Genomic DNA, 24,302 nt, shown 5'->3' with positions numbered 1-24,302 from the left:
CAGTGATAAAGACAAACAACTATGATACATTTCCCCTTGAAACAAATCATTTTACTGAAAAAGATCTTTCCTCGTGAACTATTTGGCTTCACGTTTATACTTAGGCTGAGTGTCTAAGAAGTTGATGAATCGTAGAATAAATTATTTCAAACAAGAAACATACAGAATCATTTTACTGAAAAATGTGAATTATGCAAAATTCACATTTTGCACGTTTTTGTGCTTCCGTTTGAGTCTCAACGGCTTTTAAAAATAAATTAATAAATAAATAAAAGACAGAGGTTGTTCTTGACAATAAGTTGATGCTTTTTGTGCGTGGAAAGTATGCCGTTTCAATAACCTCCTGATTGTTGTGTCATATTGTACAGTCACTGCGCTGTTACCTAGCAACCACAGTGGAATTCCGCCCGTTACCTAGCAATCCAAGCTGAGTTCCAGCATGCTTGGTCAGCTGGTTTTGTTGTTGACTTATGATTTAGAAACAACTTGCTACATTCTTGTTGGTTGTGCAGAAGGCTCTACATCTGCTTTTCAAAGATGTACTGTTGTATAATTGCACATCTGTTTGCAGCCATTTTCATTTCAAAATATCCAGAACTGAGTAGACTAAATTCTCGTCATCTAAGAATGATTTCGTGGAGAAAATGTAACAAACATGTTCTGTATAGCTCATAAACTGTTGAAGTATAATTGGTAACCTTTAAGGTTTTCTTTATTTTGTGCCTCTAACTAGTGGACTTTATCTAATCAGACAGGAAATTGCCAAGGAGAGAAAATGCTACTCAAATAGCCTTTGAAAGCCTTATATGGACAAATATTTATATTTTATCGTCATCACCATGTCTTCATAAGCTGTTTGTAATTCTGCCCCAGTTCTCTTAACCTAATCTAGATTTCAAACTACCTGAGGATGTAAATTTACCATGAAGACAGTTTTCCCCTCTCCAGGTCCTCCTTCTATCACCACCATTCCTCCCTTGTTTTGGACCCGCTCCACTGTCTGCACAGCATTTGACAGCAGCTTTGTCCTGCCGAAGAACTGCCTCTGCAGCGCCCCCTGGTGGACCTCCTGTTCAGAAACCTCCAAAGCAGAATCTGCCTCCACATCCTCCTGCAGAAAAAAGACAGTGTCGCATTTTTGTCTAGTTTGTAGTGCAAAGATCTCAATACACTTGAAATACGGCAACACAAACTTAAAAGTAACTTTCCAGCAAGATATAGGAGCTTAAAAATAATTTTAAAAAAGTACTAGTTCCACTGGCGGAATTTTAAACCTTTAATGAGAAAAATGTCTTCCCATAAGTAAAATAATCTTCCAGTGGAGCTAGTAATTTTTCATCAACATTAAGAAATTATTGACTTAAAACAAGCTGAAAAGTTACCTGTAAGTCAGTTTTGTCTTATTTTAAGTGTACTAAGATATTTGCACTAGAAACTAGACAGAATACTTGGTAGGATTTTGTGTTTTTGCAGTGTACTTACTTAAATTTGTGTGATTTATATCACTAAACTGTATAAAGTCACTGCATTTCATTATATTTTGGAACAAATAGTAGAGAAAATGGTAAAAATATAATTTCCAATAACACCGTCAGTTTAGTTTTTTATTTAACATCATTACTGAAATATGATAAGAATCAAAATTCTCATCATGAAAAGAGATTTCTCACAATAAATGACAAACGATATGATAAATGGCCACCTCTAAATGCAAGGCATGAACATGACATGCCTAAATATGGAAAGTGTGTACAAGTAGAGAAGACCGTGTCTAGAAGTTAGAGCTATGTGTTGGGAGAAGTCAAATACTGTACTGCATAGATGCTTTCTGGAAGAGCATAGAAGCAGCTGTGCAACCACACATTAAAATCAGTGACACCTTCAGATAGTAAACAGGATGAACTTCCACTGGTGCAGTTTTACACTAGAGCCACATTTACAATCATGCACCAACATCGTTAGACGAATGTCTTGCTCAAAGGTACATTGACGGAAACCGGAAAGTGGACATTTGATCAATTATTTACCTCAACAAACAGCTTCTGAACAGCCAACCACAGGTCTTCCAGCACAGCTTTCCCAAAGTCCTCCAGCTTTTTCACGTATGGCTTCCCGTCCACAACGCCGCCCCACATACATGAGTAACTATGAGACACAGCATCAGAGTTTAAAATTAAGTTGCATTTCTTTAACCATGTTAACAACAAACACTCATCATCTTGATGGGTGTGATGATTTTTGTCTCTTAAGTTTTGAATTATTAACTGTCTTCTTAACAAACATACTTCAAATTCTTAACACAACTTTGTGTTATTTGGATGTTCAGTACGTTTACCTAAAAACCTATTCATACTAAAAATGGGTCACAAGGAATTCGTCCAGCATCAAATGATTCAGCTCTTTAACATCGTCTGTAGTTTCTATAAAAATAACAGTTTAAAACAAAAGTTTTGGTTCAATTCGTTTTTCCCACCTGCTTCTCTTTAAAATATGTTTTATGTCATTCACTTAATTCACTTCTGCTCTGCCTACATGTTTGGACTCACTTTTCAGTGGCTTTAACTCCGTCATCCAGGAGTCTTTTCTTCAGAGAAGAAAGTTTCGCCTCAGCATCTTTTGATTCGGCAGCAAAATCGGATCTCCAAGCCACTGGAACTGATCTGGACGGGAACGAAGAGCAGTTAAAAGTGAAACAAACACGACTGAATTACTGATGTTTTCTGCTTACTTGATGATGCTTGGATCTCTGAAGTAGCAGAACATCCTCTGCTGAGCGACGCCGGGATAAAGAGCCTGGAACTGACGGATCTCCATCTCTGTGATGGAGAGACCGGCTGGAGCAGAAGCCAGCTGCATTTTAAGAAGATCGTTATTTATCTGCTTTAGATGAAAATTCAAACTATAGACACGTTGCAATGTGATGTCATGTACGAAAGAGCTGCTAGCTGAGGATGACTACACCGAATGTATAAAAAGAAGGGACGTAGCGCTTTTCTACTACTTGCCAACACTATGACAACTAAATAACAAGATCAGGAAAACATTTTAATTAAGAAATAGCATTATGCTAGCTTGACTGTGACAATCTTAACATGTAGATGTACTGCAGAATTTGTTGTGTTTCGGTTCAGTTAAAAAGAAAAGGTGACCCACATAACTATAAAATGAAAAGTTGACACACATGGCAACTCTGACAGATCATTAGTAGAGCAGAGGTTTAAATTAACTAATCATCCACCGCTGTGTTCAGACGATCACTTAATAATCACAAAATAAATGTCAAGCCTGAAAAATAAAACTGAATGTTCTGCTCTTTGTGCGGGAAATGTTTCTGTGATTTTTGGTGATGAATCCTGATATGTTAGTAGAGCTGCTGTCAGTCAGTTGCTACGGCAACAGGTCTGTGTGTTAGTGTAGCCAACACAAAGAGCGAGGAAAAAGAAGAACACAAATGGTTCTGTGTTAATCTTCAACGGTGTTTCTGCATTATTTTTATTTTCTGTGGCGCACTGCGCTAAATTACTAACACCAACATCTCCAGGTTTCATTTAGTTAACTGGATTTTTCTACTGCAGCAGCACGACTATGGATGGCAAGTAAAAGAACTGTTTTTTTTTTAACCTCCGGATGTAAACAATAACATGCAACATGTCTATAAAAGCTGTTGGTATGACAGGCTGTACCCAGCTGTACTGCGGCAGGTCTGGAAGGTCGGGTCTGGGGGGAACCTGGCCGTACCTCTCCCCAAGGATCGCCACCAGCATCTGGCTGCGGCACACCTCCGACAGACACAGCGCCGCGGCCCGCTCCGACTCCTCCTCCGTCACGCCCCAGCGAAGCTCCACCTCCTGCAGGTGGAGGCAGTGGGCGGCGGCACGGCGGCGGAGCTCGGGGAAGACGCTGCGCACCAGGACGTCCCGTTCGGCATGCATGTCTCTGAAGGTGGAGGAGATGAACACTCGGACTCCTCTCCATCTAGGAGCAGCAGGAACGGTTAATTATCGAGTCAACATCAACTTTAACCACTAAATGAGTCGAGAAACTTTACCTCAGCTTTGGGGCGGCTGGCACTGAAACAACGTTTGAAGTCTGTGGTCCTTTGGCTCCATCTGGTGGTGGGATGTTGTACAGTTTGTCTAAATGCTCGACGTGATCCAGCAGCCTGGAAGATCCTCGCTGTGCCACGAATCTGGTAATTTAAAGACAAAGTTTACCAAAACATTGTCTTTTCTGTTTAGTAGTTATCCAACTATTAAACAGTTGGACAACCTTCAACTGTTTAATAGTGTAACCCAAAAGAACTATTCATAAATGTTAGATACGCTGAAGCGCCAAAATAAAACATGTTGACACATTATAATTTACATATTCTATAATGCCCTCAGATGTCGTATTTATGTTTACATCTTGTTCTCTACATACAGTGTTTCTTGTCTGAAATAAAGATATTGAGATAAAAAAAAGGATTAGGAGAAGAAACGTAACTGCTGCATAGACAGTTCCTCTACTTCAAAATAAGAGCGTGAACATAAACGTCTATCTACTTGAAGAAATCTGAACAGTCAAAATAAAAACCTCAACACATATTTGTCAAATCTTATTCAATTGAAAGTTTACAAAAAAAGGCCAGACAAGTAAATTAGTGCTAAACAATGTAACAGGCAAAATAATTTAACGGGAAGCTAAGTGCTAACGCAGGGATGACCAAAGTCGGTCCTCGAGGGCCTGCATCCTGCATGGTTTACTTCTCTCCCTGGTGGCTGTAACAACCTGTTCAGTATGTCGATGTTCTTCTTAGGCCTCTAATGGGCCATCATTTGAACCAGATGTGTTAAACCATGGAGAGAACTAAAACATGCAGGATGCCGGCCCTCGAGGACCGACTTTGGGCACCCCTGTGCTAACGTTTTTAAAGTTAGCAAAAGTGCTAAGCTAACAATAATCTATTAGCTCATTAGCGGAGATGAGAATAAAATTTTACTTTTTGTTGCCATGAAAAACTGTGGAATACATTCTTGGGTGAAAACAAGGATTTCAGATTTGCCTCATTTGCTTTTGGATTAAACCTTTCTCCATTTTTACCTCAGGATTTGCTCACTGAAGCCCCTCAGCACCACATGGTTCCTGTCATGAGGTTCCTCTGGGAGTCCAACATGGCTGCACACAACAGTACAGGATGAGTTAGAACCCACAAAGCTTCAGAAACTGAAATCAGTGCAGAATGGTACATGAAAAAAATACCTATCAGATATGAAGACATTGACACTGAGAGCTTTTTTGTTCTTGGTTTTGTAGTTCTTGATAGCCCAAACAAGTTCATTATCCAGCCAACTGTGTGCGATTGTGATGATGTTATCCACCTGAGAAAAAGGAGTATTTAGCTCTGACTTTATTTAGAATGAAATCCTGGCTACAACATGCCTGAACAGACCTTAAGCTGCTGTCTAAATCATGCCAGATTGCTGCATCATTTCAGTCTGCTCAGTTCTGCCCATTTTCAGAGTGAGCTGTTTTAGGGCACCTTGTCACTTTAAATCCAAATAAGCTGCTACTGCCCCCCCCGCCAACTCAACGTTTACACTTGTGAAAATGTGAAAATGGCTGCAGAGAGATGTGCATCCATACACCTTTGAAAAGCAGAAGTTGTTTCTGGATAGTAAGTCAACAACAAAACACTTGTCTTTTAAAAGCAGCCAAATACATTGATAAAACCAGCTGACCAAACGTGCTTAGGTTGCTAGGTAACGTGTAACCTAAGCTAGGTTGCTAGGTAACGGGGCAGTGCCTGCTGATTTGTGACGTTACATTCTGGTGGTTTTTGAAACGGCTCATTTTCCAGACATCAAACGACATTAACTTACTGCCAAAAAGAGCCGGGTGTTTTTTTTGTTGTTGTTTGTTTCTAGAAGCAGTAGAAACCCAAATGGAAATACAAAAATGTGTAAAATGTGAATTTTGCATAACATGTCCCCTTTAAATGAGGACCAAAAATATTTTAACTTTAATCTAACTCATCAAACAATCTGCATAAACAACCATTCAAAACATGTTTCCTTTTAGAACTTTAATATCTGTACTATGTTTTTGTATACTGTTATTTTCTTCTGTTCTTAACTTCGAAAAGCACATACCTTGTTTTTCTTGGTTAACAGCTTGTAGAGAAAGCTGGTATCGATGTCTCCTTGATGATTGGTCGATTCCTGCAAAAGAAGAGTCCATACATCATCGTTACCTCTAACCGCGCAGCAAGACTTCTGTGCAATCGATAGCTTGATTTAACCAAACTCATGGACTTAATGACTACTGGTATAAAAGTACCTTCAGTTTTCAATTATCTGCAGGACTTGAACTGCAATTATTTTAGCAATCAATTATTCAGACCATTAATCGATTAACTGGTTAAAAAATTTGGCAGACTTTTTATTGATGTACTTAAGCAACTTTTATAACACATTAGAAATACAAAAAACTAATAATTCAGCTCCTTTTATAAATAATAATGCTTTTATTGCCTAAAATGCAATAAAAGCATTTCTTTACTGAATGCTTGATCATAATTTACAGTTATTTGTTCTGCAACAATTGTTTCATATTTCTAATCACAGGACAGTTTTTATATTCCATGTCATTACAGGAAAAGTTTTAAACTCTCGCCTTTTATGCAAGCAAATATACCTGTAACTAATAATTGTTTTAGTAATTGATTACTCTATCAATTATTCTGACAATTAATTGATTAATTGAATAAAAAAATTGGCAAAGTTTTCATTTAATCACATCAGCCTTTTTACACAATATTAGAAATGAATTGAAAGATGCAATTAAATGATTAAATTCCTCTTAAACATTTTATTGCAACAATAAAATTGATCAATGTACACCTGATCATTAGCAAAGCATGCACCTGCAGTTAAAAAAGCTCAACAATTTCTGCTTGATTTATCATCAAGCCAATGTAGGGCTCATCTTTTGATTACTTTTTGGATTAAACTATTAATATTTGGATTTAAAAAATTGATTAATAAGAGAATTTATGTTCAGAATTTGAACTAAATGAAGCTACAACTATGCTACATGAAACATAGAATGTGTTTACAAAAATATATATATATTTATATCTTTAATGGAAATTGTATACATTTTGTAGTTTCGGCTTAATCACTGCACTAATTATGTTGTTCCTTCTCAGTCTGTATACTGAAACTGAAAACTAATCTAATACAGAGTAGTTGATCATTTCAATAAGCGATTAATCACTATTAATACGATTCTCCAATTCGCTAACCGGAATCTTCTCTCCATGTTAGTTTTCTTAATGCTCCACCTCAGATTTTATGATACACAGAAGCACGAAACATCCTGACCTCCATTTCTTTGGCCAAACGTCGGGCGTTTTCCAGCAGGACGTCGGATCGCAGCTCCACTTCGTTGTAGCCGCTGTTGCAGGTCCTGAAGAGCTGGCAGTTTTCCGATCTGTTCTTGATCATCAGAGCGAGCAGAGCTGACACCTCTATCATCTGCAGGAGTTCATGAACACGAACAGAACATTACTGGGAGCTTTTCTCCACCGCAGAAACGATTCCTAGTCATTCTGTTACTTGGAATCGTTAAGCTGCTTCCTTAAAATGATTCTGGTTACGCATTTGCGTGACAACGTATCGTACACATTCCGTATTTTACTTTAGAAAATATGCAAGATGGCATCGCGGCGGAAGCGCTCCAAAAAGAGCCTGAAACCGATTTGTACGAATGTTAAGTGTTTAATATGTTGCTTAGCAACGGCGGTGACTCAAGGGGGCGGAGCTTCGAGCGAAGAGTTTCCTGCTATGAACGTGAAACTTCTCCGCATCCTGGTTATTGTTAACTCCATACTGAATTTCATGTTAAAATGTTCATTTAAAAGAGCAATTCTTATTGTTTAGCAAGTTTTAATCGAATACACAGTAGTGCATATTTTTAATTAAAGAGTTTGTTTCCTAACTCTATGAGAATCGAAAAAAGAATCAATAAGCGAAACCGATTATGGAATCGATATTGATAAATTCATATAAATTTCCATCCCAAATCAGGTTACTACAAAACCAAAAGTCACTCACAGTCGGAGTGAGAGGGTCATGCTCTTCCTCTTCTCTCCTACGCTTCCTCCTGCCATCATCTTCTTTTTCTTCTTTTTCTTCTTCTTCTTCTTCTCCTTCCTCCACCTTGTCCAGTTCCTCTGGGTCCGGCGGGATGCAGAAGTCCTGCTTCCTGCTCCAGGACTCGTCGTTCCACGAATGGGCAGTGACGAAGAGGATGGTGTTGCCGGGTAGCGGCGGCACGTTGTAGTTGCAGGAGATCTGGACGGCCGTCTCCAGAGCTTTGCGGTAGCGGTCCAACAGGTCGACGCTGTAAAGCCTCTGACTTTAAAACACAAGTCAAAAGATCACACCGTTTCAACTGTATCAGCCTTCATTTTTGACACAAATGTAATATTTGAAATGCAGATTTAGAACTCTAATCATTTTTGTAGTAACTGATTATTCTAACAATTGATTTGATTAAAAACTGGCATATTCTGCAGATTTGTCCTATATGCAATATTAAAAATACATTAAAACATTTCCATTCCTTTTTTAAAGAAGGAAATAAACATTTTATTGCCTAAAATGCAGTAACAGCATACATGTACGCTGTATTATTTGTAGCAAAAGACACATCTGCAGAAATACTTCAAACATCAAATTTAGATTTTTATTTTTTAAAGAATTTGGAGCAAGTGGAGCAAAAACTTTGCAACTTGGGAATTCTGGGTAGAAAATGTTTACAAATGATTTTATATTACAATGTAGAAAGCAAAATGTTTGTTTTTGATAACAGCTTTGGCTTACTTAATGCTCTGAGTGTGTTGTACTTTCATCAAATGACTTTTAGTGATGACTTGAGTCGAGTCTGTATACTCCAATTAACGATTAATCGATTACTAAATTAGTTAAGAGTTTTGCAATAATCAGTTAATCACATCAAATCTAATTAATCAATTAATCAGAATAGTTACAATTAATCACTTCATCACTATCATCATTAATGTCACATTTTTACAGTTCTAATCTGATCTCACTTGGCTTTTAGAAGCTGGGCCTTCTTGTTCTTGTACAGTCGATAGATGAACGGCACGCCGAGCGTCAGCTTCATCGTCCTCTTCTTACACTTCTGCCAGTCATGGCGGGAGCGCGGCCTCTTGGGAACTTTCTTTAGGATGCTCAACAGGATTTCTTTGGCAGGTGGGATCGCTTTCTGGGAGGCAGAGGCTACATGGAGAAAGAGTTTCTTTTTTAATCCTTTCAACCTTTAGTGTTGCATATAATCTGTATAATTCTAAACCAAATTCATGAGGAAAATGTAAAAAACTAAACGCCACAAACTGGTGGCTTTACGTGCAAACCACAAACTATTACAGTCGTTTAAAGAGAGAGCATGCTAACTGAAGTTAAAATAAAAACTTTGTGACAAATGGATGCATTTAATTTAAAGGTCCTGATGATTAATTGGATAAAAAAAATTGGCACATTCTGGAGATCTTTGATTTAATCACTTAAGGCTTTTTTTTTTCACAATAGATCCAAACAAGCAAATAATTAAATTAGGAAATAAAACTGTTAGTGCCTGAAATGCTACAATATAGGATTTCTTTAGTGCATCGTCTGTAGTAAAGGACGCATCTGCAGCTTAAAAAAAAAAAAGATCACCGTCTGTTGATTATCTTTTGGATTAATAAATGGAAAGCAAAAGGTGCTTAAATGTTTTTACTGTTTTTTACAGTATTTGAACCAGGTGAAGCTAAAAATGCCACTTGAGCAGTTCTGGGTAGAACATATTTGCAGACAAAGAAGTTTTTTCATCTTAAATGCAGAACATATAGATATTTTTTTGTGTTGTTCTTTTAGCAAGTGGCCTTTTTTAGACTCTGTATACTCCAGTTAATGATTAATGAATAACTAAATCAGGTGACAATTATTTCAATAATTGATTAATTGTTGCAGGCCTAATCAATCTGCAGTGTTTTTAACAACTCAAAATGTTCTACATTTAGTAATTTTAAGTCTTTGTTATTTGTGATGCGTCTTACCTAAAGCACGAAGCTCCAAGATAACTTTGTAAGCAGCGAGGAATCTGAAAGGAAACTGGCGGCTCTGAATGACTGCTTTCTGTGGAAACATCCAAATATTAACATCAGAGACACGTTTTTAATTCAACCGATCTGTGGCTCATCAGAACGTGTTGCACCTGATTGGTCAGCCTGCGGAGGATCTTTTTGTGATGAGCCTCACTGATTCCTTTAGTGATCATGTTCCTCAGGTTCCTCAACATGGCCATGAACGGCAGAGATCCGCTGTCTGAACAGGAGAAACAAACATTTACCACAAACGTTTAAGGCTTTTCTTATAGGACTGAGCAATAAAGTAGATTTTATTAAATTGTACTTTTGGATTTTCAAGATTTAACTTTTGACAAATCAGTTTCTTTCTCCCACCAATGCACTCCTTATAGTTTCCATAGTTTACAGGGATGTCAACGCGATCATGCCGGCCATCTTGTTTTCAACGGTGTTTTGCAGCTTCTATTTATCTGGACTCTGAGTTCAGATGATGAAATATTAGGGTTTTTTTATTTTTAATTACAAGAATGAAGTCATAATATTACCTGAATAAAGCTGTATTTTTATGAGAACTACAAAAAGCTTAACCAGCTCAGTTTGTGTTCATATTCCTTTATTTTCCAAGTTGGAGTCACTACTTTATTCTCCTAATACTACAACTTTATTCTGATAATATCACGCCCTTATTCTTGTATTATTTTGGCTATTGTTGTACAACTTTATTTTTGTTATAAAAAAAAAAAAGAAAAAAAAAAAAGAAGGTAGCATGTCGCATAATATTTTACTGTATGGCTGACCTGGAGTCAAAGTCTAAATAAATAGAAGCTGTAAAATACAACTGTCAAACAAGATGGCCGCCACCGGGCATGCTGACATCACCATGAGCTATGGAAACCCCCTCAAATAAATTCAGGATTTTCCACATTTTTAATCCTCAAAAGCCAAACAAAATTGATTAATCGATAAAACAATTAATCTCCCAGCCCTGGAGCAAACAACGTGGTTCTTCTTTTTTTCTCCTGTTATGATAAACTAGTTGACGTTAACGATGGATGAGTTTGAGTTTTCCTTTCAGACCTATGAGCTTCTGCCAGGTGGCGGCCTTGTTGCCCTCCAGACTGATCAGCCGTTCCCACGTCTGCGGCTCTTTGAGCTTCATGCGCTGCCCGGCTCTGTCCGGCTCCCACACGCCTTTTATTCCACTGCGGCTGAACGCCTTCGCATCGCCGGGGTACCTGCAGGAAGTCAGACACAGAGACTTTAAGACGGTTTTCTGCTAATCTCAAAAACTATTTTAAACATTTCACCTTAAAAAAGGCAAAATGCCCGTCTGCCAGCTGGACCTTATGGAAGCCCACATCACCACAACTACACCACCGTGCTTCACACTTGGTCAATTGTCAGAAGAAATTCTGCAAACTAAAGTTTCCTCTTTCTTTAAAAGACAAGATTTCTCCTTTCTATCTTCTAGACAAGCCAAACTAGTAACATTGCTTAAATTTATAATTAGTAATTTAAACATTAAACATGCAAACTAGGAGCCTGAGAGGACCCTCTAAAGTTACTTGTGATTCCAGAGCAAACTTGAAGTTATCTGGCTCATACATCTACTCCAAAATTGAATCAACTGAGCAATGCAACTGTCTCTGGATGTCAGTCTCCACCATCAGGATGGGTACGTCTTACTTTTTTCCCAGGATGGCCATAACAAATTCAGCAGGTTCTTTAATGTGAAGCTTCTTGATCAGCTTCTTTATGCTGAACTCGCTCTGTTTTTTGTCCACCACCTCTCTGCTGCCCTTCAACTGGAACTGAGCAAAAATAAAAAAGCTTGTTAGTGTTTGAACTGCAGCAATTAATGATAATCAGACTGCAGAGATTTTATTTTATTTTCCACCTATGATTGGACAGAAAAACAGAAGATTATTAAAGCCTGCAGGTAAAGTGAAAAATAAACAAAGTAGTAACTTACGAACTTCTTCAGAATTTCTGGATCAGATTTGAGAAATTTGGCCCATCGTTCGAGCTCTGATTTGGATGGTTCCTGCAAAACAATCGGACAAAATACTGAAAATAGAGAAATGAACCAGAGGAGGAAAATCCAGAGATGAGTTACAGACACAAGTCAACTCCATTAAAGGAGGCCTATTATGAAAAATTAACATTTTTGCACATTTTACACCTCCATCTCGATCTGAACTGCTTCTAAAAACAGTCCAAGAAGTTTGAAAAAAAAACCCCAAACAAACAATAAGTTAAAGTTTTTGGTATTTGGAAAGTGAGCCGTTTCAAAAACCTCCTGGTTGTTAAGTCAGGACAGGCAATGTGTCGTTACCTAGCAACCCCAGCAGAGTCCAGCTCGTTACCTAGCAACCCCAGCAGAGTCCAGCTCCTTACCTAGCAACCCCAGCCGAATTCGTGGCCAGCAGTAGCTTATTTGAATTTAAAGTGACAGAGTCCCTAAAACAGCTCAAAATAGGCAGGACTGACCAGACTGAAATCTCATCATCTAGGAATATTGTGTAAAAAAATGCAATAAATATGTTTTGTAATGCCCATAAATCTATCCCAACCTGTTCAAGGAAGCACAATTGGTCACCTTTAGTGTAGAATAGGATTTTGCACAGATTTTAACTAACAGCACACACTACATCCATCATGACATACAGTTCTCTCCCAGTAAGTTTCCCACCTTTCCTTTCGGTTTCTTCCGGCTGTGCTTGCAGCGGTGTTTGCGCGTGTTGTACTTGGCCAGCTGGTACTCGCTGAACTGCTTGAACTTGTCGACCATCCCTTTCTTCAGACACGTCGGAAGGCACTGGGTGAAGCACTGGAAGAAAATAATCAGTTTGTTTACGTAGAAATGAAGACGTGGAGGCTGGATGGAGAAACTAATGCTGAGTCAGACTTACTGTAGAATAGATTCTGACTATTTCCAGCCAATCGGAGGGCAGCTGCACGGCAGCGCAGAAATATCTGCGGACGTGCGGCTTGGTGGGGGCCAGATTGGCAGCTAGAGCCAATAAAAAGTTTGTGGTGATCCTGATGTTTAATTCTTGTCTGGTGTAAACAGCAACCTGGACAGGAAACACACAGATTGATATGATGACATGCATCATAAATCCTATAATCCTTACAATGGCATTACAATCATTATTTTGAGGCAATCAAGTTAACCTTTGATGTTAAAGGAGACCTATTATGCAAAATGTTAACTTTGCATGTTTTTATACTTTCATTTGGGTTTCAACTACTTCCAAAAACTAAACGGAAAAAAAAACACCCAGCTTTTTTTTTTTTTTAGCAATAAATCAATTGTTTTAGGTTATGGAAAATGAGCATTTCAAAAATGTGTTGAGTCACATTCAATGGGCACTGAGCACGTTACCTAGCAACCCCAACACGTTACCTAGCAACCCAGGAAGACCTCTAGCACATTTGGTCAGCAGGTTTCATTCTTACTGGTTGTGCAAGAGGTTCCACTTCTGCTTTCCAAAGGTGTGCAGTTGTATCATTGAGGATTGTTTGCAGCCATTTTCACATGCGAGTGTAAATGTTGGGCAGCTTATTTGGATTTAAAGTGACAAGAGGCCCTAAAAAAGCCCAAAATAGGCAAAACTGAGCAGACTAAATACCATTATTCAAGAACGATTTTGAGCAAAAATGTATTAAACATGTTTCGTATCACCCACAGACCTGTCCTAACCTCTTCAAATAACCAGAATATGTCTCCTTTAACAGGCTATAAAGTCAAACTGTACACAGACCGACCTTAAGAAGGAACTCCGGGTCTCGGTCAGAAACGTCTTTGGCCAGCCGAGTGATTTTGGTCCAAACGCTGTCCTCCGAGTTCCAGCCCGCCTGGCCTGGCGGTTTGCTCTTATTGACCAGAGAGCAGCAGACGGCGTTCAGCAGGAGGTACTGAACGACACAGACACGAATCAGCACCCAGGGGTCAAAGGTGACAACTTCATTTTTGTTCTTACAGTAGATTAAAAATAAGACCTTTTTATCTTTCAGCTTTTCTAAAGTGCTTTTATTTCCTCTGTCCAGTTCTGGAAACTCTTCCTGTCTGACGGCGACGGAGTCATCAGGTTTCTGGTTGATCATGTCCATTTCTACGACTGGCGTCTCCATGGCGACCTCTTCATCGTTTTTCTCCTCAGACAACATGATGTCTTCATCCAGCTGCTGATGAAACACAGTCATATTAAAGACATCAAAGCATTCAGAGCAGCTTCAGTGCAGATTTTTGGTTAAACAAGATATTTACAAACATTTAAGAACAAGTTTTTCTCACTGATTATAATCGGGCTAAACTTTTCCTGATTGAAGTCAGTTAAGATTATTGAGATTGGTTCAAGTTGATAAAGGCTAGAATAAAGAGATTTTTTTATTAGTTTCAACAAGGCAGAGGTTTTTGCAAAGATTACAATGTCTTCAAGAACTGGTTTTAAGTTAATTAAATTATATTTAAAGACAAAGGAAAAAGTATTAGATTGAATAATCTAATCTGTTTTAGATTATTTAATCTAAAAGTATAGATTAAATAATCTGTTTTTAGATTATTTAAACTAAAAACAAAACCTTTTTACTATGTTATAAGAGAAATAATCTACTACTAGTACTTTTCCCATCAATATTAAGAAATTATTGACTTACAACAAGCCTCTATTTCTTGCTGAAAAGTTACTTGTAAATTAATTTTGTCTTATTTCAAGTGAACTCAGATGTTTGCACTAAAAAATATACCAAACAGTTGGTAAGATTTGTGTTTTTTGCAGTGAAGTCATTCAGTTCAAAAGGCAATTCTGCCTACAACTAAAGAAAATGTATGTGAACAATAAAAGAAAACAATTTTTTAAAATTATATATATTTTTCTCCTTTATAATTCTGAAATTATAAATAATGTAAGGGAACTAAAACACAAATCATTAGGCTGATTTATAGTACAGTCAGCATAAGTGAGAAATATAGAGTGTTTTTCTGTACCACACTTGTTTCTTCAAAAGACGACTGCATTTCTTCTGATATTTCCTCTTTTTCTTCTTCTGCATAATTTTTCTTTTCTCCATCTTGCTTCAGGAATGAAGGAGGATCAGCGAAGCGGTTCAGCAGAGAATCCCCGGTCAGCGATGAGGAAACCAGAGCGTTGGAGGCGACAGTGGAGGTGAAGGAAGAGGTACGACTCTGAGACCCGGAGGAGAGGAGTTTGTTCTGGGTGCTGAGGAGAGGAGAACTGGTGGAGGAAGAGGAGGAGAGCAGAGAAGAAGAAGAGGTGGAGGACAGGCTGGTTGACTGAAGAGACGGAAGGGAAGAAGGATGAAACAGCGACGACCCGGATGTCATCGTTGACACCTGGGATAAAATTTTATTCTCCAAACAAGGGGGGCAGTAGTTGGAGGTCTGACTTCCTGAAGCCGCATTCACCTGCTGCAGGGTCAGCGCCTTCATTTCTGCAGACAGACACAGAGTAAAGCATTCACATGCTCTTACTTCTACAAACATAGGTGCATTTTCTAATGACTTCACATCAAATACCAGCAGAAATCAATGTTCACGCCTTGTTTGCCACAGTTAACAGGTTGATAAACGTTCCTGTGACTGTAGCATCTGAACTTCACTCCATCAGGGCCTTTCTGACTTCTTTCCAGAAAAAAATGTTTTCAAAAACGAGAGGGATAATCTGAACATCAGCACCAAATCCAATATCAATCCAAACATAACAAATATAACTAAATTTCAATTAAACTCTTCTTCCTGCAGACTTGATATTCTACCCACAACCTTCTTAAAGGGGCAGTGTTATGTATTTTCCAGGCAAATAGCACCAATTTATAACACAATCAAGTAACTAATATGGTTTAAAATAAATTTTACTTTGTTATTCAATACCTTGAAATTGGGCCGCTGTCTCTTTAAAAACTCCTGCTCCGACTCTCCACTTTCAGGAAGAAATCAGACCACGGCTTCTCTATTAACCCTTTAGCCGTGTTTTTACCAGCGTTTCACTGAGAAGTAGCTCCTATAACAAGCTCAGCAGTTCCACCAGGTTTTTGCTAATTGCTGCTGGCTAGTCTGAAGGAGCTGAGTGGGAGACTCGCTGCTTTGTGAGGAGGAAGAAACTTAGCCTGGGTGGCTAGGTTCGCCCAGCTGAATGGTTGCCATGGTGATTAAAGGATTTCTCAAACAGGCATGGAAAATTAAAGCAACACTCCAGGTACGTTTTTGATAAGTGAATAACATTATAAGATGATGTAAAGTATTGTTTCTGAAAACATTGTTTACTGCAACTTTATTCCACATTTTTCCTTAGTTTCTTAAATTTGAATGTTTATATTTCTTGTTTGGTATGCATTATGTTTTAGGGTTTTATTTTTTGTTTCCGATTAATGAGTCGAGTGTTTCCTTCCTCACAAATTTCCATTACTTTGTGTTGCTCGATAACAAGAAATCCAATGTGTTTAAAGAGGTCAAAGGTGATTGGAGCCACTCCTCCTCCATAGTTCTGCTGCATTATTTCTGCTGACTGAACAAACAGTTGACATGTTGAGCAATAAAATGATTAATTTAAGCCTGAAAAAGAATTATAATAATACAACGAAATAAAATGAAGCGTACTAAATAAATTAGGGTCTAGATTATATAACCAATATCTTTAAAAGTTGACTTTCTGCAAGCATAGAAATTAAATCGGGACTCAAACAAGATTGTCAAACACACAACAAAGTTTTAGATTTGTCCAGTGCTTCACATCAGAACCACTTTGCATTTGAATCCCGTGAAAATTACCTCAGTTCAGACAAGAAATAACCACAATGTCCTGACTAGCAATGAACAGAGTTAGTAAAGGTGTGGCGGTCAGGCGACAACAGACGCGGAAACTCACCGAATAGCAAAGATTCAAGCTTCACTTGAAGAGGACAGACTCTGGTCTAAAATATCTGGACATAAAAGATGTTGTCCATAGATGTCCAGCTGTAGTTCAGTATTTCTAGGAAGCCAGAAGTACTAGGGAAGGTGACGCGATTAGCTATGCAACGTAAGATGTCATACGTTGCAAAGGTGCGCACCATTTTGTGTGCCGGTGTACCGGGTGGGCGGGGTTAGTCTGAGTATCTTCTTTCAGATTTATAAGTTATTAATAAAGTCAATTAATCAGCATGTTATGGTGAATTACATACCATATATTATTATTGTTGTTGGTTTTATGATTTATGTATCTTTATAGCAGTACATTCATTGAGTAGCAGAGACTACATGATTTATTTATGTTTTAGCCATTCAGAAAAAGATATACCTTTCCCCTATGAACTATATTGTCTTAGTTACTAAAAAAAAGTTTACTTTGATTAAATGTGTGAAGGAAAGACATCTTCCAGGCATTATTCAGTATCAAAATATTTTTGTCCTTTAATATGGCTTATTTAATAGTTACAGGTTTTTATATACGACCATCTTAGATTTAGATTCAGGTGAAATACATTTTTACCTCAATTATCTCTTTTTGATATACCCCCTGTATCTCTTTTACCATCGGACGAATTTACTTTCAGAACCCAATGCTATTTATTTAATAAAGTTATCTGCACAGAAGTGGTCGTGTATAATTCCACATAATTTGAAACCAGATCCGAAAAAACAAAACAAAATACAAACAAAACAACTCCTCCCACTCCGTCTTGTCAGCAGTTCTATCCGAGTCCTCCACCGGCGGATTGTTAAGGAGCGCTTGCAGTGATTGATCGATCGTTATATTTATAACCGGCTGTGATTTACATTTTTCTAAGCTGCCTTGTTGCTAACAAACATACATACTTTACAGTTTCTGAAAATGCATGAAAGTGCTTGCTCAAATAAAGTTATAAATGCTCAGATGGACAAATGTCCACTGGGAATCTTGTCTTGACCCATCTGAGCTACCGTAGCCCACATATTTTCATTTACTAAATCTCATTATTCTCGCATCTCACCCCCTAAACGCTATTGTCTTTTTTTTTTTTTTTTTTTTTTTAAGCTTCCCAGGAAAATAAAGGAACTGAAATCATGACGTATTAGGGGCCAGTAAATAGAAAAAACGAGGAGTAAATTCCAGTTAAAAACTTGAAAAAACAATATTTATGAGTTTCAAAAGTTGAAAAATTACTAGAAAATAAATCTGCAATTTTGAAAATCTCAGAATTTTTCTAGAACAAGGGGATTTGAGTTTGAAAAGTCAAAAATGCAAGTTGTTTCTACCAAATTTGACTTTTCATATTCAGACTATTCTTTTTAGAGATTTTTGGTGGAAATAGACTTTTCTTTCTTCTTTTTTTACAATGGCCCTACCACATCATTGCATCATTGTAGACAGACATGTGCTTCCATAACTTGTGGCTCTGTAAGTGACAGAAGAGTTTTAATCTCCAAAGCAGAACTGTGCCTACATTTTTGAAAAAACATCCATTTATGCTGGATTCATATCTCATTAAAACAGAATAAAATCCTGGAAATTGTTTATAAAACTTGCATGTGGTAAACATATCTCTGCTTGGTTAAACACTAACCCACACAATGAAACTTCAAGCTCAAGTCCTTTAAAACAAATTGGTTTATTCACAGATGTCTACATTGAAGAAAAACAATTCCTTAATGCTTTACTTCTTTGGCAATAATAGTTGAATTAACATAGTATATCCCCGCACCAACAAGAGCTCTTAAAGTTTCAAGTGCATAGCCCTTTCTTCATATTATACACAAAAGATTTTACACAGAAGTAACAGTAACAATCTGAAAAAATACTTTCAAGTAAAAAAGTATTTGGTAAAAAGACCAGTCAAGTACTGTCTGAGTTTATCAGTTAAAATCAGGTAAAACAGACAGATTTCACATTCTGTGCAATTTTTGGCATTTTAAAGAATAAAACAAAACACAAGTCAAGACAAGTAGATTTACAAATAATAAAGTACAGAGACAAACATTTTAAAATTGCACAGAACAGGAGGAAATGTTTATAATTTAGCATGGAAACAATTTTCTGCATATTCACATTTCCCCCAAAAGGCACAGCAGCTTCAGTAGATAAAACATTTCATCAGAAAAATAAATCTTTGATTTTGATAAAAATATATATTTTTTTCTGTCTAGTGACATTAAAGCTTCACTTGGTAACTTTTATAACATTTTTTACTACCCCTCTCTATGTCCTTACAGTTTAATTAAACAATTTATGACAATTAATAAAAAAATAAATAAAATAAGGTAATTAAGGTTCTCCGACTCCTTGTGTTTCTATGAAATTCAATGTTCCTGGTGAGAAACAACCAAAAAGAGCAAAGAGAAGGATTTCTGCTCTGTTAGCAAAGATTTCTGGTTTTTGCTGCAGCTGTGCTAAAGGCGGAGGAACAACTAGAAGTTACAGAAAAACTCATTTCTGGCGTCACGAGGGTAGGAGGTGATGAGAGAGATCTGTACCGCAGCAGACAGTGAAGAAAGGGAACTGTGAAGTGTGCTGTTCAAACTTTCAGGATAAGTCTGTGGTTTTCTCTGCAGCTTTAAACTGGTTAATCTTCAGAGTTTTCCTCCATTAGGGGATCGTCCTCATCGTTAGAAATGAGGTGGGGAGCTCTACTGCTAATGAGACGTGGAAAGGGAGTGTGAATGGTTGGAGAAATTGATCCAGAGCCCACTGAAAAACGTACAGGTCCTTGCTCGCCTTGGGAAGTAGCTGAGGACTTGCACTGAGGAAAGAAATGTCAACATTTATACCAGTTAGCATTAATAATAGCACTGCTAACTAGATATTCTAAGGCAGGATAATTCTAATGCTGAAGAAGAAACAAAATGTTTAAACCAGTAAATCAGTATATTCACTGAACTCTGATCCAGAACCGCACAGCATTCTGGGAGATTTAGGCAGAGCACATGCTGTAGCCATTCAACCTCTCACTGCTAGCTAAGCAAAGGTGGTGGAATCAACTCACTCTCTCACTCTTTGGTTACCTAGCAACAATCTACTGACTCGCACAGCAGCAGTTTCAGGTTTTAAGCTATGACTGCTTAAAAATAATTTTTAAAAAAACCCAACATGGAGTGAAAACTGGATAAAACAAGAAAGGTCACGTCACAAGTTTGGGAATATTTCAGATATTTAAGACTAAACACTAATCAATAATTACTGTTGTCGAGATCGACTGATAAGAAATGCTGGTATCTTTTTCAGCCGTATTGTCCAGCCTAACCACTGTAGCTAAATAGGCTTATGAAATATACAAAAAAAAAACCTAATGATGACAATATTTAAGTTTTTAAAATATGAATTAAAGACTGTGCTTTCCCTTTATGAAGTTGTTTACTTTTCAGAATATTACAATTTAACTCCATGTTGAATTAAAGTTGGAACATAGAAACCTTATAATAAAACAGATCAGGTCTGTTTAAATGTTAAAAATATATACAGGATACATTAGGAGACAGAGCGGAGATATAATGCATAAAATCTCTCTCTATGCGAATTATGTACTTTTGTTTTGGGACATGATTGATACGTCCATCTGTTAACAGATGGAGTACTGAGAGCAGTTCGAACACGTGTCATGGGAGATTAATTTGTCAAAGATGGAGGTCGCGCCTGCTGGGGCTAAGATGTCATAGGAACCTCCCCATCTACTGGTCAACAGCAGGAAAAGCATATGGCGGCGTCCATTATTACTTCTGTAAGTAGCGCACTGCTTGTGAACACAACTACTTTGGGCTCGTAAACCGTTCACACAAAAGTCTGGCCAATCAGATTTCAGAAAAAAAAAATTTAAAATCTAAACTGAGCACAAAGACCTGCTGTATGAACCTAGATTTGGTGTCTCTAACATGCATTTGCATTATTATTTCTCTTTATTATGCGATAATTACATACATGGACTTACCTTCTTTCTACAGTACCATACAGCAAAACCAGCACCAGTAATAACAGCAGCGATACCAGCAGCGATACCAGCAACACCAACAAGATAGTGGAAATTAACTACAGCAAGAACAGCAACAGCAACACCTTGATTTGCAGACCCTAAAAGGATAAAACAAGAGAATATAAGAAAATAAGTCCAACCCCCAGTAATGTATTGATGGCCAATCCGCCTCATTTCAACAGCTGCATAGGATCTGCTCAGGATGCAGGCAAATTCTGCAGAGTCCTACTAAAAACCTACTTATTGGATTCAGGTGTGCTAAAGCAGAAACACATCTAAATGTTTGGAGTTTGGAGACATCAAGAGTTTAACATCCCTGTTCTAATTTGATCTGTAAACTTCTGGTGGAGAACAGAGGTTATGTTACTAAGCAGCATTACATTTTCCAACTGGTTTAAACCAAAATGCCATTATACTCCTCAGTCTTGCTTCCAGATCTGGAACAGGACTGGGTCATCATTACTGACCTGGTTGCTATGGCTACAACCAGATGATTAACATAAGTTTTAAAAACATTAAAGCAAAGTGAATCTGATAGGATTGTTCTACAGATTGCACATCTTTGAATTTTGTCTTCTCTGTATTTTTAAAGATGTTGAGAAACCTACCTTTAACTGTAACGTTGTACTTTTCCAGTTGCTCCCATCTGACTCCTAAACCGATTGCAGCGTAAACTCCACTGTCGGATTTTTGTAGATTCTTTAATTTCACCGATCGTTCATCTCCAAAAAGCTCAATTCTTCCAGTGTAGTTCTTCTCCACTGTAGGTTTGCCACTGGAATCAAATGCCACTAATGTTTCTTTTGAATTAAACTGCCAGTAAAAAAGGTCAAACTTCTTAAGAATTGTGACATTAAGAAGCAAATCTCCTCCAGCCTGCACAAAAACATCATTCTCAGCACCTGTGAAACACAACAAAAGGCTTTTAAACAAAACTGAATTTATAAACTCTTTACCCTGTTAGTTAGTGACTCATTTTGTTTTGATTTGTTAATTGTATGAACAAACCAAATGTTTTTATTGTTATGGAAGACAAACTAAATAAAAACTAAAAAACAAATAAGATAATCATTACCTTTAACATTGTCTGGAAGAATTAGAATCACAAACACAATCAGACGAGAGAGCAGCAGCATCTTGTCACGATGAGGTCAGAAGTCCCTGATGACATATAGACATATTAAAATAAAAAAGATAAAACAAATATAGTTGTGTTTGCCTTGAAAACACTAAAGATTACAAAACATTTAACACATTTCAATTAAAAAAATAATTAGCAAAAAATAAATATTCAACATAGAAAAACACAAAGATTATCGTTATTGTCATGTTTAAGTGAAGGCGGCATTTAGGGTCAGCAGGTCAGCTATAGTCATCCAGCAGGTTTGATCACTACTGATGTTTTAATTTCAACACTTTTTAGCTTTTTTTTTTAAACTACAGGTCTCAACTTTTTATTGCAACTTGCTTCAAATCAAACCGTGTAGGATTAACAGAAGCCTCATGAGCTAATGTTAAAACAAATAATGTTAATAAAAAAGACACAAAGAAGAGGCAACATCAAATAACATGCTGCAAAATTATGTGCTTGCCAACAACAACGACAACAATAATAACCATAATACTAATGCATGTAAAGACAAATGATCATGTGAAACCTGGATAATTTATAAATAGACCCAAACCCAAATGCAGCATACTTGTCTATTACAAGGTAATATAATGCCCGCAAAATATAATACTTTACTTAAAAACAAGTTGGTGTTTTTGCATTGTATTTAATATAATAAATTTAAAAACTCTATTATAGGCAGAAAACCGGCGAAGAGTTTGTCTATTCTTAATATGAAATTAGTTAAAAACGAAACTATTATTCCGTGTACAAGTAGAAAAATGTAAGTATTTATGACTGACAATGGTTCTGCTGTTAACCACGCCTCCTTTCTCTCTGATTGGTGGAAAAGTTAGCATGTTCTGTTACAAGGCTAATACAAAAATAACCGATAAACAATTGAGCTGGCGTGGATGTTTCAATTAACTGCTCCTGAAACTACACAAACAATTTTCTACGGAAATGTCAAACACTCGCTATAGTTCAGTGCAGAAAAACGAACCTCTTTCCACCAGGGCTTTAAAGATGTGCCGGTGTTATGCCCAGAAACGCGTCCTGTTTCGTCCTGCTCGGCGTTAAAGATGCTTCTTCTGAGGTCACCAACACGCTCCTGAAGTTGCTTTTCCAGGACAACTTCGTTAATTTAATTAATGAAAAGTTGTCTCAATAGGTTAAAAGAATCACGGAGCCAAGTCGAAAAGGCGTGGGTAGTGTCTCCATACATACAAACAAACAGTAAACTCTTCTTCTACAAAATTCCCAACTGTGGGTGCAATTACCGCCACCTTCTGGATAGGAGCGTGAACCAGAACAATTGCACATACATTTCTTTATAAATACCTGTTGTGTTTTAACAACAATTACGGCTTTGAAAATCATATCGCCTACATTCCTCTGGGATAGTTCTATAACCCTGTCTCTCTGTAGCTCATATTTAAATATTTGTCTCTAACACCAACATTACATGCTCAGATATTTCCTCTTACTTGTGTCATACTTATTTACCCTTCTGAGTGTGTTATGTTCGACAAATCTTATTTTTGATACATCTTTTATTTCTATAGCTTATTTTATCTCCAACTACTCTTCTTATACTATAATATCTACATTTTTCCACCATGTCCCATTTTATTATCCCTTTGGGATCAATAAGGTATTTTTGAATTAGAATTTAAAAAATAAGTTTTTGTTCTGACTAGTCACAATTCAGATTAAAGATATCTCGAATGACAACATAAATGTGTTAGATGCATTTTGATGGGATATGTATATTTGACTAGTGCAAAAATACATTTCAGACATCTTCAAACCAAATGATTAGGCAAGACTAAATTAGAGATAACTGTAATTTTCACCAGTCAAAATTTATTTTAAGATATCTCCAAATGAACTGGAGCCATCTTTAATTAGATGGCTTTTCTATGTCAGATATCGATAACACTCTCAGTAATCAGAATGACATTACTGATACCTCAAGTAATTAGTCAAAATGAAACAAATTTGCATACAATTTTGTGAAATTTCAACAAAACAATGAAAAAAAGATGTTTGAAAATGCATATTTTCAGCTTGGAAATGGAGTGAGAGTAGAACTGTTAGCTAAGAGAAAAT

The 24,302-nt window shown here is 37.1% G+C and overlaps 2 protein-coding genes across 4 annotated transcripts in view; both read right to left on the bottom strand.

The window, feature by feature from the left end:
• The window catches only part of tep1 (telomerase-associated protein 1), a 35,090-nt gene extending 17,910 nt beyond the window's left edge, over positions 1 to 17,180 (bottom strand). For 2 of the 3 annotated variants that reach the window (XM_015004986.2, XM_088014578.1), the window contains exons 1-23: positions 17,026 to 17,180; positions 15,129 to 15,592; positions 14,141 to 14,326; positions 13,907 to 14,056; positions 13,048 to 13,212; positions 12,828 to 12,965; positions 12,108 to 12,179; positions 11,822 to 11,946; positions 11,213 to 11,370; positions 10,264 to 10,373; positions 10,106 to 10,184; positions 9,098 to 9,287; positions 8,097 to 8,400; positions 7,365 to 7,517; positions 6,132 to 6,200; positions 5,242 to 5,360; positions 5,083 to 5,157; positions 4,049 to 4,189; positions 3,684 to 3,975; positions 2,729 to 2,850; positions 2,547 to 2,660; positions 2,028 to 2,145; positions 923 to 1,111 (exon numbers count right to left, since the gene is read on the bottom strand). In XM_015004986.2, the coding sequence (XP_014860472.2) occupies positions 923 to 1,111; positions 2,028 to 2,145; positions 2,547 to 2,660; positions 2,729 to 2,850; positions 3,684 to 3,975; positions 4,049 to 4,189; positions 5,083 to 5,157; positions 5,242 to 5,360; positions 6,132 to 6,200; positions 7,365 to 7,517; positions 8,097 to 8,400; positions 9,098 to 9,287; positions 10,106 to 10,184; positions 10,264 to 10,373; positions 11,213 to 11,370; positions 11,822 to 11,946; positions 12,108 to 12,179; positions 12,828 to 12,965; positions 13,048 to 13,212; positions 13,907 to 14,056; positions 14,141 to 14,326; positions 15,129 to 15,590 (3,531 nt within the window). In that variant the 5' untranslated portion in view covers positions 15,591 to 15,592; positions 17,026 to 17,180. The remainder of the gene's footprint in view (positions 1 to 922; positions 1,112 to 2,027; positions 2,146 to 2,546; positions 2,661 to 2,728; positions 2,851 to 3,683; positions 3,976 to 4,048; positions 4,190 to 5,082; positions 5,158 to 5,241; positions 5,361 to 6,131; positions 6,201 to 7,364; positions 7,518 to 8,096; positions 8,401 to 9,097; positions 9,288 to 10,105; positions 10,185 to 10,263; positions 10,374 to 11,212; positions 11,371 to 11,821; positions 11,947 to 12,107; positions 12,180 to 12,827; positions 12,966 to 13,047; positions 13,213 to 13,906; positions 14,057 to 14,140; positions 14,327 to 15,128; positions 15,593 to 17,025) is intronic. The other variant, XM_015004987.2, reaches the window with a different exon arrangement.
• Positions 17,181 to 18,708: 1,528 nt separating this feature from the next.
• LOC106928614 (uncharacterized) lies at positions 18,709 to 23,486 on the bottom strand. Its single transcript, XM_015004978.2, has 5 exons — positions 23,194 to 23,486; positions 22,155 to 22,240; positions 21,688 to 21,981; positions 21,038 to 21,177; positions 18,709 to 19,855 (listed from the first exon to the last, which is right to left on the bottom strand). Exons 2-5 carry the CDS (start codon positions 22,213 to 22,215, stop codon positions 19,679 to 19,681), a joined length of 672 nt encoding a protein of 223 aa, XP_014860464.2. The 5' UTR covers positions 22,216 to 22,240; positions 23,194 to 23,486; the 3' UTR covers positions 18,709 to 19,678.
• Positions 23,487 to 24,302: the final 816 nt, after the last annotated feature.

The sequence above is a fragment of the Poecilia mexicana genome, unplaced genomic scaffold, assembly GCF_051168715.1.
Source record: "Poecilia mexicana isolate PSO_F unplaced genomic scaffold, ASM5116871v1 scaffold_17, whole genome shotgun sequence".
Classification (NCBI taxonomy): Eukaryota; Metazoa; Chordata; class Actinopteri; order Cyprinodontiformes; family Poeciliidae; genus Poecilia; species Poecilia mexicana.
This window is presented reverse-complemented; position numbering and strand designations above follow the sequence as displayed.